Source organism: Salminus brasiliensis, chromosome 1 (genome assembly GCF_030463535.1).
Source record: "Salminus brasiliensis chromosome 1, fSalBra1.hap2, whole genome shotgun sequence".
In the NCBI taxonomy this organism is placed as follows: domain Eukaryota; kingdom Metazoa; phylum Chordata; class Actinopteri; order Characiformes; family Bryconidae; genus Salminus; species Salminus brasiliensis.
The window spans coordinates 8,527,396-8,543,953 of NC_132878.1; the positions used below are offsets into that span (position 1 = coordinate 8,527,396).

The 16,558-nt window shown below is 40.3% G+C and overlaps 1 protein-coding gene across 3 annotated transcripts; it reads left to right on the forward strand.

Annotated features, from left to right (window-relative positions):
* Positions 1 to 1,403: 1,403 nt before the first annotated feature.
* Positions 1,404 to 13,774, forward strand: LOC140535093 (UDP-glucuronosyltransferase 2C1-like). Of its 3 annotated transcripts, none has more exons than XM_072656601.1 (6): positions 1,404 to 2,171; positions 8,021 to 8,169; positions 9,883 to 10,014; positions 10,345 to 10,432; positions 11,700 to 11,919; positions 12,963 to 13,774. In XM_072656601.1, exons 1-6 carry the CDS (start codon positions 1,442 to 1,444, stop codon positions 13,246 to 13,248), a joined length of 1,605 nt encoding a protein of 534 aa, XP_072512702.1. In that variant the 5' UTR covers positions 1,404 to 1,441; the 3' UTR covers positions 13,249 to 13,774. The 3 variants fall into 3 exon arrangements, with proteins under 3 accessions (XP_072512702.1, XP_072512695.1, XP_072512734.1); XM_072656594.1 differs by lacking the exon at positions 1,404 to 2,171 and adding an exon at positions 3,466 to 4,322; XM_072656633.1 differs by lacking the exon at positions 1,404 to 2,171 and adding an exon at positions 5,735 to 7,532.
* The last annotated feature ends 2,784 nt before the right edge of the window (positions 13,775 to 16,558 follow it).

A 16,558-nucleotide genomic window follows, 5' to 3' on the forward strand; every position in this document is an offset into this window, starting at 1 on the left:
TTTGAGGCAGTGTGTGAAGGGATGCTTAATAAAGAGCTCATAGCTTCACTCAGGGAGTCAAACTTTGACGCAGTCTCATGTGGTGTCAGTTCGGGTCAGTTTTGCGCACAGCACGGAGAGGCTCTGCGGTCAGCTGCCAGTTCCACCCTTGTATGTGCCCGCTGCAGCCGCCCAGGGGCATCTCACTGACCGCATGAGCTTCCTGGAGCGGGTGGAGAATGTGCTGCTGTACATTGCTCAATAACAGGTGAGTTTATTGGGTTGTGTCCTCATGCAGTGCTGCTATAGGGGTACTTCACTTTTCCAGTACTAGCTGTGATCTGTTGATGGGTCTTCAGGCAGTTACTGGACCTGGAGGAGAGTAGCATTTGGGGATGAGGTCAGGTGCTGATCATACAACATCTAATCCAATCCTTACAGAAAACCTTCTCTAGACAGTAGAGACAGTTGCTTCAACCAAAGCGAGATATACACTGTTTAAATACCCTTGATTTCAGGGGAAACTGTGAATGAGCAGATGTCCCAATACTTTTGTCCACATAGTATATAATTGGATTAGCAGTTCAGAAACGGGATTAAGTTTAAACGTAAAAGAGGAGCAAAAAAACTGATTAGTGATTGGTTCTTAGCTCATTTATTAGGAGCCAATCAGATTGCAGAATTTTAGTTTCGGTCAGGAATGACGGGCTACACTGAACAGCCAGTCAGATTGCTGTATTTTGTCACATGACTAAGAGTTTTCCAAAGTAAAAACAAGCGTGCAAATCAGTGTTTTATAGACTAATATTAGATCATTTCAGAATCTTTAAAGCTATAGTTGGCAATTTTGCTGAATTTCTAAAGGTTAATTAATTAGGTTATATGTTAATATTAAGGTTAAATGCATAATAACGTATTAATTGATAATTTATTTAACTCTCTCTAAGACTAAATTAATAATAATAATAATAATAATATATAACACTAAGATATATGTATGCCTTTCATCACTGCAAAAACGTAGTAAACCTGGTAGTAGCATAAAATACGATATAATTAATAATAAAATATTAAAAGTATTTTATTTTAATTTTCTATTTTAAAAATAACATTAAAACTGTTGGTCAGCATAAATAGATGTGCACAAACAAATAAATACATTCTGAAATCAAAGATCAGCGTTAATTTGATTCATTAGGTGATGAAAAATAAGTTTTATTTGGGTTTGAAAAAATGATTTTAGTAAAATTATAATAATAATAATTAATATTAATAACATGTAGCGTGCCGTGTTTATAATGTACACAGTGAAACAAGGGGAATTTTATTTTGACAGCTTTGACAGCCGAGCTGGAGTTCTGCACTGTGATTGGCTCCTCAGCAGAGTCCAGAGAGTCCAGGCTTGTTAGGGAAGTGAGATCTTGACCATACAGGCAACACGTACCTGTCTCCAAACTGTCTGATGGTTTTATATACAATGACACCCAGAGATCTGCTCCCCTGGGTGGCTTTGCTGCTCTGTGGGTCTGAAACAGCTCTGGGTGGAAACATCCTGGTGCTTCCTGCTGAATACAGCCACTGGATCAACATGCGCGCAATCGTGGAGGAGCTGGTGGCTCGGAACCACAGCGTGACCGTCCTTACGCACAGCGCCTCACCTTCAATCAAATTCTCACAGACAGAGAACTTCAGACACTCTGTCTTTAAGGTGGACATCGAGGAGGAGGAATTTCGAGCCCTCTGGCTGGACATCTTCAATACCTGGATAAATGACGACCTCTCCGGGATCCAGGCGATTATGTTGATGTGGAGCATGAGGGCCAGACTTGAGCGCTGTTTTGGGGCAGTGTGTGAAGGGATGCTTAATGAAGAGCTCATAGCTTCACTCAGGGAGTCAAACTTTGACGCAGTTCTGTACGACCCTGTGATGCCATGCAGTGATCTATTAGCAGAGACCCTCGGCCTCCCTCATGTGGTGTCCTTTCGGCTCAATTTTGCGCACAGCACGCAGAGGCTCTGCGGTCAGCTGCCAGTTCCACCCTCGTATGTGCCCGCTGGAGCTGCCCAGGGGCATCTCACTGACCGCATGAGCTTCCTGGAGCGGGTGGAGAATGTGCTGCTGGTCATGACTTACACAGTAGCCTTTAAACTGCAAGGGATGCTGATGTCTGACATGTATCACAAACTGGCAGGTAGGTGTTCATGCTATGTCTGCAGTACCAGCTGAGATCTGCTGGTGGGTCTTCAGGCAGTTACTGGACCTGGAGAGGAGCGCATCTCTCACCTCAGGTCTCACTTGCAGTTGTAGTGGGACACACACAGCATTTAGAGGGGCACAGCTGTACCCCTCTGGTTGTCTTATAATATTACAGGTTAATAATAATGTTAGTAATTGCATTAAACTGCAGGGGTGTTATATGTATTTTGGTAGCTTGTCCTAAATCCTGTAGCTATCATAACTTTTTCTGTAGCCTGTCTGACTTACTTTGAAATGTTTACGAGTGTCCATTAGTCTGTAAAGCCGAAATACACTGGCTCTGACTGAAGGCGAATGCTGCTTAAGCTTTTGGGGGAAAGGGCTGGTGCATTTTGGGAAATGTAGTGAATTGGCGTGGCCTGGCGTGGCGTGGCATGGCCTGTAGTGCTGCACAGCAGTCCAGAATACAATGGACTTCTTACCGCCGTGGTTTTAGTGGGGCACACAGTAGTTTGCTGCACAGCAATGTTAACAATACTAAGTAAGCTGTTCATATCTGCCTGGACAAAAGTATTGGGACACCTGCTCGTTCATTGTCTCTTCTGAAAGCAGGAGTTAGTGCTGTTTCTGCTTGAGTAGCTGTCTCCACTGTCCAGGGAAGGCTTTTCTTTATAGGGCAAAGGTTCGTGTAGCATCGATTCCCAGGATTTCCCATCGATTTCCAGGCTTTGTGTTGTGCAGGTTCACTTACTGACTGGTTAAAGGCTAGGCATCGACCTGTCTAGACTGTATGACCTGGTTATATGTCCAAATGTTTGTGGACACCTCTTCTAATGAATGCATTCAACTGTTTTAAGCTGCACTCATTGCTGACACTGATGTAAAAATGCACACACAGCTTTTCTAGTCCCTGTAGAGAAGTGCTGCCAATAGATTAGGACTCTCTGCAGCAGATAAACATGAACTGATCGGTTCCTATTAAAACTTTATGGTTTGTAGGTACTTTTTTTTTTTTACAAATTACAAATTACTTGGCTTGTCTTGTCATGTAAGTTAATTTTAAGTTTGTCTACACAGCTGATATTTTTTAAGACTCTCTAGACTTCTGGTTCTGCAGCAAGGAGTACCAAAGTCCATGTAGGCTAGTCCTTTATAACCTCTCTGACAATACTAGCCCTCTGGACTGCTGGCTCAAAGACGAGAACACTTCTCGCGAGAGTTACTTACTTTCAAAGACTCAACACAGCTGATCTCTGCCCAACCAGAAAACACAGCCTGCTGCATGTGGACCCGCCCAGTTCCCTTTGACCCAGATCTGAAGGGAACAGAAATCAGCAGTGCAGAGATGAGGCTTGCTTAGAGACGTGAGATCTTGACCATACAGGCAACACGTACCTGTCTCCAAACTGTCTGATGGTTTTATATACAATGACACCCAGATATCTGCTCCCCTGGGTGGCTTTGCTGCTCTGTGGGTCTGAAACAGCTCTGGGTGGAAACGTCCTGGTGCTTCCTGCTGAATACAGCCACTGGATCAACATGCGAGCAATCGTGGAGGAGCTGGTGGCTCGGAACCACAGCGTGACCGTCCTTACGCACAGCGCCTCACCTTCAATCAAATTCTCACAGACAGAGAACTTCAGATACATTGTCTTTAAGGTGGACATCGAGGAGGAGGAAGTTCGAGCCCTCTGGTATGATGTCTTCCATACCTGGATAAATGACGACCTCTCCGGGATCCAGGCAATTATGTTGATGTGGAGCATGAGGGCCAGGTTTGAGCGCTATCTTGAGGCAGTGTGTGAAGGGATGCTTAATAAAGAGCTCATAGCTTCACTCAGGGAGTCAAACTTTGACGCAGTTCTGTACGACCCTGTGATGCCATGCAGTGATTTATTAGCAGAGACCCTCGGGCTCCCTCATGTGGTGTCAGTTCGGGTCAGTTTTGCGCACAGCACGGAGAGGCTCTGCGGCCAGCTGCCAGTTCCACCCTCGTATGTGCCCGCTGCAGCCGCCCAGGGGCATCTCACTGACCGCATGAGCTTCCTGGAGCGGGTGGAGAATGTGCTGCTGGTCATTGCTCACACTGTGTTGTTTAAACTGCAGATGATGTTTACGTTTGAGAAGTATTACACCAGAATAACAGGTGAGTTTATTGGGTTGTGTCCTCATGCAGTGCTGCTATAAGGGTGCTTGACTTTTCCAGTACTACCTGTGATCTGTTGATGGGTCTTCAGGCAGTTACTGGACCTGGAGGAGAGTAGCATTTGGGGATGAGGTCAGGTGCTGATCATACAACATCTAATCCAATCCTTACAGAAAACCTTCTCTAGACCGTAGAGACAGTTGCTTCAACCAAAGCAAGATATACACTGTTTAAATACCCTTGATTTCAGAGGAAACTGTGAATGAGCAGATGTCCCAATACTTTTGTCCACATAGTATATAATTGGATTAGCAGTTCAGAAACGGGATTGAAGTTAAATGTAAACGATGAGCAAAAAAACTGATTAGTGATTAGTTCTTAGCTCATTTATTAGGAGCCAATCAAATTGCAGAATTTTAGTTTCGGTCAGGAATGACGGGCTACGCTGAACAGCCAGTCAGATTGCCGTGTTTTGTCACATGACTAAGAGTTTTCAACAAAAAAACCTGTCAATAAATGTTTTATAGACTCATATTAGATAATTATGTTTATTTCAGAACCTTTAAAAATTGTAGTTGCCAATGTTGCTAAATGTCTAAGTGTTAATGATTTAGTATGTTATTATGAAGGTTAAATGAAATGTTTTGGTTAGCTGTTAAACTTCAAATAAACTTTGAATTATGTTTGCATGGCAAGACGTGATGTTCAGAGTGGGAAAACAACCATTTTTCAATATCACATCATAACCTCATGGACATCAGTTCATGTTAGCACTGAATCAGCGTTGATGGAGGCAATGTCACACTGTAGACGGGTTTCCTCTTAATAATCATAACTGGGGGCGGCGTATGTAGCTAAGGGTGGCAACTCGCACCACGTTAGGAGAGTAGCCGATTTGCTGTGGATAGAAGGATAAATATTATTGTTAGAAAGTTACTTCAGTTTAGGAACTCGGGTATTAAAATTATTACCGAATTTGCTGCTAGAAATTACGATTTGAGGGTATTTAATAATTCTTATAGCGCACACAGCATTCCTGTATAAACTGGTTAATGTGTTATTTAGCAGCAGTACAGACACTGAGGTCTTTATTTAACTCTAATGGTTTACTTTCATCCATACGTAAAAAAAACCCAGATTTCTTTGTATTAATTGTAAATATACTTGCTGTCGATTGACAACAGAAAACAGCAGGAAATAAAATACACAGCATTTTCCCTGGCTGTTTGTGATATTTTTGACCAAAACCACTTGAACAGAAATCATGTCCTACTTAAGAGCTCCAAAGTTGTAAGTACGAGCTTCCGAGGTGCACGGTAGCACCTATATATATATATATATATATATATATATATATATATATATATATATATATATATATGTGTGTGTGTGTGTGTGTGTGTGTGTGTATATATATATATATACACACACACACATCCTTCGAGAGCTCTCTCTCTAAGGCTAAAATAGAATTAACAATATAATAATGCCTTCCAGCGCTGCAAAAACTTAGTAAACTTGGTAGTAGCATAAAAACACAAAATAATTACTAAGAAAATATTAAAATGAGATTAATACAACTGCTATTTTTATATTAAATCAGTGAATAAGCGACTGCGTTTTTATGCTGAGAGTATTTTATGTTGATTTTCCATTTTGATACATCAAAAATAACATTGAAATAATGTCAGCATAAATAGATGTGCACAAATAAATAAATTCTGAAATCGGAGATCAACGTTGATTTGATATATTAGGTGATTTTTTTAGGTTTTCTTTGGGTTTGAAAAAAAGGTTTTAGTAAAATGATAATAATAATTAATAAACATGTAGCGTGCCGTGTTTGTAAATGTACACAGTGAAACAAGGGAAATTTAATTTCTGAGCTGAGGTGGAGTTCTGCACTGTGATTGGCTCCTCGGCAGAGTCCAGAGAGTTCAGGCTGGCTTGAGGATATGTGATAAACATGAACCTATCAGTTCCTATTGTACTTTTGAGAGTGAAATGCCAGTTTTTAGCTGCAGAAAAGTAAAAAATAACATAAATGACCAGCCCTGGCTTTCCAGTTCAGTTCAGTTCAAGCTTGATATTTTTTGATAGCACAAGATTTCAGACTAATAGAGACACAACGGTTTTCCACCGACAAAAGCAAGAAGTGAGAGTTGCTGACTGTGGTTCGACACGACCCTCTGGACTCTGGTTCTGCAGCAAGAAGTACCAAAGTCCATGTTGGTTATTCATTTATAGCATCTCTGGCAACACCAGCCCTCTGGACTGCTGGCTCAAAGACGAGAACACTTCTCCTCGCGAGAGCCTTTTATTTTCAAAGCTGATCTCTCCCCAACCAGCAAACACAGCCTGCTGCATGTGAACCCGCCCACTTCCCTTTGTCCCAGATCTGAAGGGAACTGAAATCAACAGTCCAGAGATGAGGCTTGCTTAGAGACGTGAGAGGGTAACAATACAGGCAACACTGCTCACTGTCAGTTTTACATACAATGACACCCAGAGATCTGCTCCCCTGGGTGGCTTTGCTGCTCTGTGGGTCTGAAACAGCTCTGGGTGGAAACGTCCTGGTGCTTCCTGCTGAATACAGCCACTGGATCAACATGCGCGCAATCGTGGAGGAGCTGGTGGCTCGGAACCACAGCGTGACCGTCCTTACGCACAGCGCCTCACCTTCAATCAAATTCTCACAGACAGAGAACTTCAGACACTCTGTTTTTAAGGTGGACATCGAGGAGGAAGAAGTTCGAGCCCTCTGGCATGACATCTTTAATACTTGGATGAATGAAGGCATCACCGGGATTCAGACGATTACGTTTTTCTGGAGCATGAAGGCTGAGTTTGAGCGCTATGTTGGGGCAGTGTGTGAAGGGATGCTTAATAAAGAGCTCATAGCTTCACTCAGGGAGTCAAACTTTGATGCAGTTCTGTACGACCCTGTGATGCAGTGCAGTGATTTATTGGCAGAGACCCTCGGCCTCCCTCATGTGGTGTCTGTTCGGGTCAGTTTTGCGCACAGTGTAGAGAGATTGTGCGGTCAGCTGCCAGTTCCACCCTCGTATGTGCCCGCTGCAGCCGCCCAGGGGCATCTCACTGACCGCATGAACTTCCTGGAGCAGGTGGAGAATGTGCTGCTGTACATGACTTACACTGCATTTTACAAGCTGCAAGGAATGTTTGCGTTTGATTACTCTAAAATAACAGGTGAGTTTATTGGGTTGTGTCCTCATGAAATGCTGCTATAGGGGTACTTGACTTTTCCAGTACTAGCTGTGATCTGTTGGTGGGTCTTCAGGCAGTTACTGTACCTGGCTAAGTGCATTTCCCTCTTCAGGTCTCAAACTTACATATACATTTATAGCTGCTTTTGGGATGAGTTGGGGTGGTCACCAGCAACATCCTGACCTCAGTAATGCTTTTGTTGCTGAATGCAATCAAATCCTCACATCAATGCCCCTCCTAAATCGAGTAGAACGCCTTCTTTCTTGGACAGCATAGACAGTTCCTCCAACAAAAGCAGGATCAACTCTTTATTTTTCTTGATTTCAGAAGAAACAGTGAATGAGTAGGTGTCCCAATACTTTTGTCCATATGCTGTAGTTGTCCATTAGTTGTAGAAAAGAGTAGCACCTGTTATGCATTATGTGAACTTGTAAAGTAAGCTATGCTATCTTCTCTCCTGTACTTCATAGGCAAACCCACAACTATGTGTGACACTATAGGAAAAGCTGACATCTGGTTAATCAGAACTTACTGGGACATCGAATATCCACGGCCGTTACTGCCAAACTTCAAGTTTGTAGGCGGATTGCACTGCAAGCCTGCAAAGCCACTTCCAGAAGTAAGAGCTTCTCTTCACCTCCTTTTGGATAGATGATAAAATGATTAGGTATACAAAGGTCTGGTGCTTAACCTTTACTACAGATCTTTATCTCAGTAATGGGCTGCATTCACGTCCAGAAATCCAGCACTCCTGCATTCAGGCGGTCTAAGCTGGTCTCTGATGGTCTAGGTGGTAGGTGGAAAAACGGCTTGGTCATGGGGATCAAGCTTGGTCAAACTGGTTGTTTAGCTTGGTCAGGTTGATCATGCTAGTAGACCAGCCGGACCATCAAACTCAGACAGAAACATACCTTATGAGAGGCATACTGGAATTACATGCCCACTACCCAACGCCACCAGGGGACCCCATAAATTTATTTACTTTAATTTATTTTCATAGTTGGTACATCAATACTAGGTTAATCAATTCCTGCTGTTGGCGGCTGGAATTGTGCTATATAATGCTAATGGTAGTGGGTATGTTAAACACATACACAGTGTAGCCTATGGAATAATGGAGCTTCTGGTGCTGAGGTGGTGGTATGGGGGGCCCCAAGTAAAAATCTGCTTAGGGCCCTAATAAAGGCTTGGCCCGGCCCTGTATCTATCCTGTATCGTGGTTGGTGTGGCGCAACAGATAATACCTCTATCTGCCAGTGAGCTACCACACCATGTGGTAGACTGGGGTTCAATTCCCGGTTTAGGTCACTATGCTGCGCTACACCAATAAGAGTCCTTGGGCAAGACTCCTAACACTAGGTTGGCCCTCCTCTGTAATACCAGTAACCTTGTAAGTCAGCCAAATGCCATAAATGTAAATGTATCTTATGCTCGTCAAAAGCTGAGATTGTGAACCATCTTAACCAGCTACCAATGATGTTTTTTGTTTTTTCAGCAGGGTAGTAACTATTATTAACAAGTCTTACAGTCACAGGCTACATTTGCCCCAGAATAAATGGTGGTAAAAAAAAGAATACATTTAAATTAGTCAAGTCAGGTCAAATTTATTTGTGTAGCTTTTTACAACTGTTGTCATCACAAAGCAGCTTTACATAATTAGTAATTAGTAAAAGACAGACAAAAAAAAAAAAGAAATAACGTAAGACATGAAGGATCAAAGACCCTCCAGTGAGCCCCAACGGCAACAGTGGCAAGGAAAAACTCCCTCAGAGCTGGAGGAAGAAACCTTGGGAGGAACCAAGACTCACAGGGGGGACCCGACCCGTCCTCCTCTGATCAGAACTATTTATTAATCATTGATAAAAATTACCAAACCAGATACAACAGATAGTTAATAGTGTTTTTAACATTATTATTTACATTATTAATAAAATTATTAACATTCAGAAGTGAATTTACACCATGAAGGTAACGTTAATGGATTTGGCTCAGTTATGCTGTGTGCTAGCTAGTCTAGACTAGTCTTGCTAACAGCCTGTCATAGTATGCCTACTACTTCAGGCTAGAATACAGCACTGAAAGTAGTTACTATATGAGTCTTGAATGTATTAACTAAATCAGAAGCCTAGATGTCAAGTGGATAATTGGGAGTAAACATATTGATTGGCTAAAATCGAGGCTCCTGCAGTACTTAGACTGGCCATTATGTTTAAAGTTGCTATAATGAGCCATTACTTCGGTTGTAGCTGAATTAGCTTCTTGAGGGACATGATTATAGGCCCAACATAAATGTCTTGTCATCCATAACTACTGTCCTGTTTTGCTTTTGTAGGAGATTGAGGCGTTTGTCCAGAGCTCAGGGGATGACGGCATTGTGGTGTTTTCACTGGGGTCCATGATAAATAACCTCACCAGAGCGAGAGCTAACTCCATCGCTTCAGCACTCGGACAGATCCCACAAAAGGTCAGAGACTGCACCACTGAATGTTTGTTGAATCTGCAGAAATCACTTTACTAGCTTTCCTAGGAATAAAACACCTGGTATAGTGCTGTTTTTCCATTGATGTTCATTTATTTACCATAAACACAAAAACCTCATTGGCCTCCTGGTATATTAGAGTGTTGTAGATGTCCTATAGTAGTTTAATATGGCTTGAGAGGAGAAAGCAGGGATGGGTTTGGAGGGGTTTACTCCACTGATTCTGAATATTTGAAGGTTCTGTGATTGAGTGATTGGTTGTTTATACAGTAGAAAGTGGTTCACTGGTTTTTCACTGGTGCTGCTTTATCACAGGTGTTGTGGCGCTACTCAGGAGAGAGACCAGATACTCTTGCTCCGAACACAAGACTCTATGACTGGATTCCCCAGAATGACCTACTAGGTAAAGAGCAGTGTTGTCTCTTACACTATTAGTCAAAAGTTCTGAATCACTTGTCATGTTAATTTATATGTTGTGGTGTTGAGTAAAGTAGCCAAAAATGAGAACTTGGGTAAAAGTATTGTTACATTAAAATAATACTGACTCAAGTAGAAGTAAAATTGGTCATTTAAATGATTAAGTGAGTAAAAGTAAGAAAGTATTTAGTAAAAAAGATTACTCACAGAGTGAGTTACTTCCTCAGTCTCATTTAATAATCAAAATAGAACTGCAACATCACAGCCTTATTCAGGAATCACATACAAGCACCAAATCAAAAATGCCCATAACTTAAAAGTTTTTCTTCAAACTAATTGTAATAAAATAAATACATGTAAACTAGCCATAAAAAATAGGACTAGTTGTTTTTAAAACAACCAACAATAAAATTGTAAGAATTGTAAGAAAATAAATGTAAATAAAAACAAGTAATTACAGATGTGAGATCCACAAAAAGCAAATTAGTAGGTTTACTCTTTGTCTTGAGTTTAACAGAAGTATGAAGTACTGTTTTTATAAATATACAATTTGTTCAAAAAGTTACTTAAGTAAATGTAACAATGCTACTACCCACCTCTGCTTCTACATTATATATTTACATATTAACTATGCCCAAAATGATTTCTTTGGTATTTTAAATGTTTTACCTAATATTTGGATTTTTAGTAAATAATAAATAAATATTATAGTTGTACATTCATTTTAGTCATGTTTTCCTCCTGGATTTTGGTTTTATCTTATTAAATATGATTTCAAACTTTTGACAAGTATAATTTCATATGGTCAGAAATGAAATGCATTCCAGTACTTTAGCTAAACAGTTACTGACTGATATGATTCAGTAGCAGCAGAAATAAAATCAGGGCTCCTATTTGTTCTGGAAAATCTGGACAACCTGGACATTTAGAGACTATGTACCTTTAATGGAAACACCTGGAAAATAAAAAACCTGATCAAACACCCAGGAACTATTAGTGAGAACTATTGAGCCACTGAGGGTGCATATTTTGGTACTGATGATCTATTTACTGAAGTGTGTAATGTGTCATAGACAGATGTCCGTCTTCCAGTGGATATGCAAGTCTCTACTGATCATACAAATGTTGTTGTAGCTAATGTTCACCAAAATGCACTAATTAGATTAGATTAGATTTGATTAAACGTTATTGTCATTAAGTACGAGTTCAAGCCAGTCTACTGTAATACAGTGATTCACATCTGATCCTTACAGGACATCCTAAGACCAAGGCCTTCATCACCCATGGTGGGACCAATGGAATATATGAAGCTATATACCATGGTGTCCCACTGGTGGGTATACCTCTGTTTGGTGACCAACCAGATAACCTGTTCCACATGAAAACCAAGGGAGCGGCTGCTATCGTTAACTTCAACCAAATAAAGACTGAGGACCTGAAGGAGGCTCTCACTGACGTCATTAACAATCCATCGTGAGTCTTTTCATTCTTGAAGGTGGTGATTATTATTACACAGCTTTAATTCCTTTAGACCCTTCATTTTCTTTATGTCAGGAAGAGCTTTGCAGCTACAAAAGTTCTTTACTATTCTTTCCTATTTATGACATAATGATAACAATAGTAGTACGTATTTAGTCTGTTCATGTGCGTAATGGTCTGATTGGCTGTTTTCTGAGGTTCTGAGGTTAAATGCTTTGCTTAATTAAAGACAGAGTCATAGCTTAGCAGTAACACGGTAGTGTGGTGTTGCAGTCTGTAAACGGCAGTGGTGTAATAGATCACCAAACTCACGGTTCAAATTAGATCACAGCTTTTAAATCACTGATTGTTTTTCAGATCAAAGAAAAGAAAAAAAGGGAGTCATTTGTTACTGCTTAGTTTAACACCGTTTGTTTATATTAGTGACTTTTATTTTGACACTGCCTGTTTGTTCATATATTTGAGTGATTTTTGACAGTTCGTTTGTATTAGTGACTCTTATTTTGACACAGTCAAAGAGCCTCTCTCTGGCGCTCCATTTTTTCCCTTCGTCTCGCTCCACAGTAAAAGTTCATAGTGGAGTCCGTCATTCTGAGGTTGACTTGAAGAGTTCTCAGCCCGAGTCCATGTGAGACTCCCACTCCTCACACTAATAGAGCTCTGCTCTGCACTCTGGAGCTGCAGATGTGAGGCCGTGCTCGATGTGTAGTCTTCTGGCTCTCGTGGCAGTAGAACTGTATTCCACACTGTTATGGTTAAACTTTGATGATTAAACCGTGGTTCACGTGCGCCCTGAACTATGGGGGCAGTCCCTACAGATCATGGATTATCTGTGATTCGTTACATTGCTAATTACTGGTAATATACATATTTTTTATCTACATGTTTTTGTAGATTTCAACAAATTTTTAAGAAAAATTCATTACGATTTTGGCATGTATTGACTGAGATGAGATTGGTGACAGCCTAGGTCTAGTGTTTGTTACATGACCTAAACAGTTTCATTGGCATTTCCCTTCTTCTTCTTCTTCTCTCAGGTACAAAGAGAACATGATGAGGCTGTCCCGCATCCACCATGATCAACCACTGAAGCCGTTGGACCATGCGGTCTTCTGGATTGAGTTTGTGATGCGCAACAAGGGGGCCAAGCACCTGAGGGTCGAGTCCCATAACCTCACTTGGTACCAGTACCACTGTCTGGACGTTGCTGCCTTTTTGCTGTCAGTAGTCGCTCTGGTCGTGTTCATCTTCGTGAAAACGTGCAAGTGGCTCTTCCGTAAATGCTGCAGAAGGTCCTCCTCCTCAAAGAGCAAGAGGGAGTGAAGGATTCAGGGCAGATCACTGCACTAGTAAAGACAGAGTTCTTCTAACAGGTTTAAAGACCAACATGCTGTGTTGCACAGGGAATCGTTGCTGCTATGCAAAAACCCTGTATCTCCATTTTACAGTTTTTTCACTTTTTGACATAATGTCAAAAGGGTAATTGTTGTTTACATTGTATGAGACTTTCAAGATGAATGGAGCAATAGAAATGTCCCAGAATTACTTGGAAATCAATATGTTTACATTGACTTTAATTAAAACTTGAGAAGGTTTTTTTCCTTCTCCTGTAAAGTTGATATTTAGAGATACAGGTTTTTGACAGTTGACAACTATGAAATGTACGTTGTACATTCCACAGTTTTTCACAGTTTGTTTTACAATAAAAGCCAGTGAATGTAAGTCCTACAATTCTAAATACACCATTTTTAAACTTTTTTATGAATTATTTTTTAACAGCAGTCAAAGTTCAGGGATTGTGTCCATGCTTGTACACTGTTTTATTTTTAATAAAATACAATTAAATTTTTTTTAAGTGGCCATTTTTTTTTTCATAACTGATCATCCACTGAAAATCTCCCCTCACTGCCTTTTCCATTTTTTAAAATACAGATGAACTGGATAATGGGTGGTTTTGAGTGATGATGAAGCCAAACAATAGCCCAAACAGAACAGCTACAGCTATAAGCTAATGTTATTCTCAGCTAGAACACTAGCCATAATCCAATACCCAGCTAGCAATCAGTCACTGAATAGGTGTTAAATCAACCTCACACAAAATAAACCTAATTAGTGAATCCTGAATTAATATTTAAACAACATTAAAAGTTTACCAAAACATCAGCAGAAAACTACTTTTGATTTTTAAATCTTTTATAAACTTTATGTACAGCAAATGTCATTTTGTTAAAATGCAGAATAGGGAATGAAAATGAGAAAGAGAGACTTTATACTACTTACTAGCATGTCAGCCATAACTCTCAACAACTTCTACAGGAGAACGATCGAGAGCTTTCTTACCAGCTCCATCACGGAAACTGCACCTCTCAGGACAGGAAGGCTCTCCAGCGTGTGATTAAGACTCCATCCCCTCACTGCAGGAAAACTACAGGACCAGGGTCATCAGGAGGGCCCCCAGCATTATCAGGGACAGTACACACCCTCAACACAGCCTCTTCACAGTCCTACCATCGGCAGACGCTACAGGAGTGTGAAGTCCGGGACAGCCAGACTGACAAACAGTTTTTATCCACAAGCCATCAGGCTTCTGAACACCTCCTTCCCCTTCCTGAACTCTGACATGCACCCTTTAATATGAGCCCACTACATTTTACAAATACTGTTTACTTTTGTACTTGCACAATGCACTTTACACATGCACCTCTACTCACACAACTTGCACATGCATCTATACCATATACCATCTTTTGTGTTTTTCTTTTACTTAATGCACCTTTTTGCATACACTCAAGTACGCTCATATTTTACACTCATTTTACACTGTGAAATATGTGCATCCTTGAGTTTAAAATATGTGTGGTTGAGTTCATAATTCTATATCTAGTGTATAATATATATATATATATATACACTAAAGTAACCCTAGTAAAAGAAAAACACGGAGAAAAGAAAGAAAAAGAGTACAGTACAGTGTGGTTGTGTGAGTAGAGTGTAAAATATGAACATGGTTAAGTGTTAAATATAAGTGTGGTTGAGTGTAAAACATGAGCATGGAAAATTTTATATATATTGGGGGTTTGAGTGTAGAATATGAGAGGGTTGAGTGTAAAATATGAGAAGGTTGAGTGTAAAATATGAGCATGGTTAAGTGTAAAATATGAGAAGGTTGAGTGTAGAATATGAGAGGGTTGAGTGTAGAATAAGAGAGGGTTGAGTGTAAATTATGAGAGGGTTGAGTGAAGAATAAGAGCATGGTTAAGTGTAAAATATGAGAGGGTTGAGTGTAGAATATGAGCATGGTTAAGTGTAGAATATGAGAGGGTTGAGTGTAGAATGTGAGAGATTGAGTGTAGAATATGAGAGATTGAGTGTAGAATATGAGAGGGTTGAGTGTAGAATATGAGAGATTGAGTGTAGAATGTGAGAGGGTTGAGTGTAGAATATGAGAGATTGAGTGTAGAATATGAGATATTGAGTGTAGAATATGAGAGGGTTGAGTGTAGAATATGAGAGGGTTGAGTGTAGAATGTGAGAGATTGAGTGTAGAATATGAGAGATTGAGTGTAGAATATGAGAGGGTTGAGTGTAGAATATGAGAGATTGAGTGTAGAATGTGAGAGGGTTGAGTGTAGAATATGAGAGATTGAGTGTAGAATATGAGATATTGAGTGTAGAATATGAGAGGGTTGAGTGTAGAATATGAGAGGGTTGAGTGTAAAATATGAGAAGGTTGAGTGTAGAATATGAGAGGATTGAGTGTAGATTATGAGAGGGTTGAGTGTAGAATATGAGAAGGTTGAGTGTAGAATATGAGAGGGTTGAGTGTAGAATATGAGAAGGTTGAGTGTAGAATATGAGAGGATTGAGTGTAGATTATGAGAGGATTGAGTGTAGAATATGAGATATTGAGTGTAGAATATGAGAGGGTTGAGTGTAGAATATGAGAAGGTTGAGTGTAAAATATGAGAAGGTTGAGTGTAGAATATGAGAGGATTGAGTGTAGATTATGAGAGGGTTGAGTGTAGAATATGAGAGGGTTGAGTGTAGAATATGAGAGGGTTGAGTGTAGAATATGAGAAGGTTGAGTGTAGAATATGAGAGGATTGAGTGTAGATTATGAGAAGGTTGAGTGTAGAATATGAGAAGGTTGAGTGTAGATTATGAGAGGGTTGAGTGTAGATTATGAAAGGGTTGAGTGTAGATTATGAGAGGGTTGAGTGTAGAATATGAGAAGGTTGAGTGTAGAATATGAGAGGGTTGAGTGTAGATTATGAGAGGGTTGAGTGTAGAATATGAGAGGGTTGAGTGTAGATTATGAGAGGGTTGAGTGTAGAAAATTAGAGATTGAGTGTAGAATATGAGAGGGTTGAGTGTAGAATATGAGAGGGTTGAGTGTAGATTATGAGAGGGTTGAGTGTAGAATATGAGAGGGTTGAGTGTAGATTATGAGAGGGTTGAGTGTAGAATATGAGAAGGTTGAGTGTAGATTATGAGAAGGTTGAGTGTAGATTATGAGAGGGTTGAGTGTAGATTATGAGAGATTGAGTGTAGATTATGAGAGGGTTGAGTGTAGATTATGAGAGGGTTGAGTGTAGAATATGAGAGGGTTGAGTGTAGAATATGAGAGGGTTGA

Bases quoted from the DNA above. Each gene is read 5' to 3' on its own strand.
- LOC140535093 (XM_072656594.1), top strand. From the start codon at position 3,590: ATGGTTTTATATACAATGACACCCAGATATCTGCTCCCCTGGGTGGCT. The intron at 4,323-8,020 runs GTGAGTTTATTG...TGTACTTCATAG, and splicing joins GTATTACACCAGAATAACAG to GCAAACCCACAACTATGTGT. The intron at 8,170-9,882 runs GTAAGAGCTTCT...TTGCTTTTGTAG, and splicing joins CTGCAAAGCCACTTCCAGAA to GAGATTGAGGCGTTTGTCCA.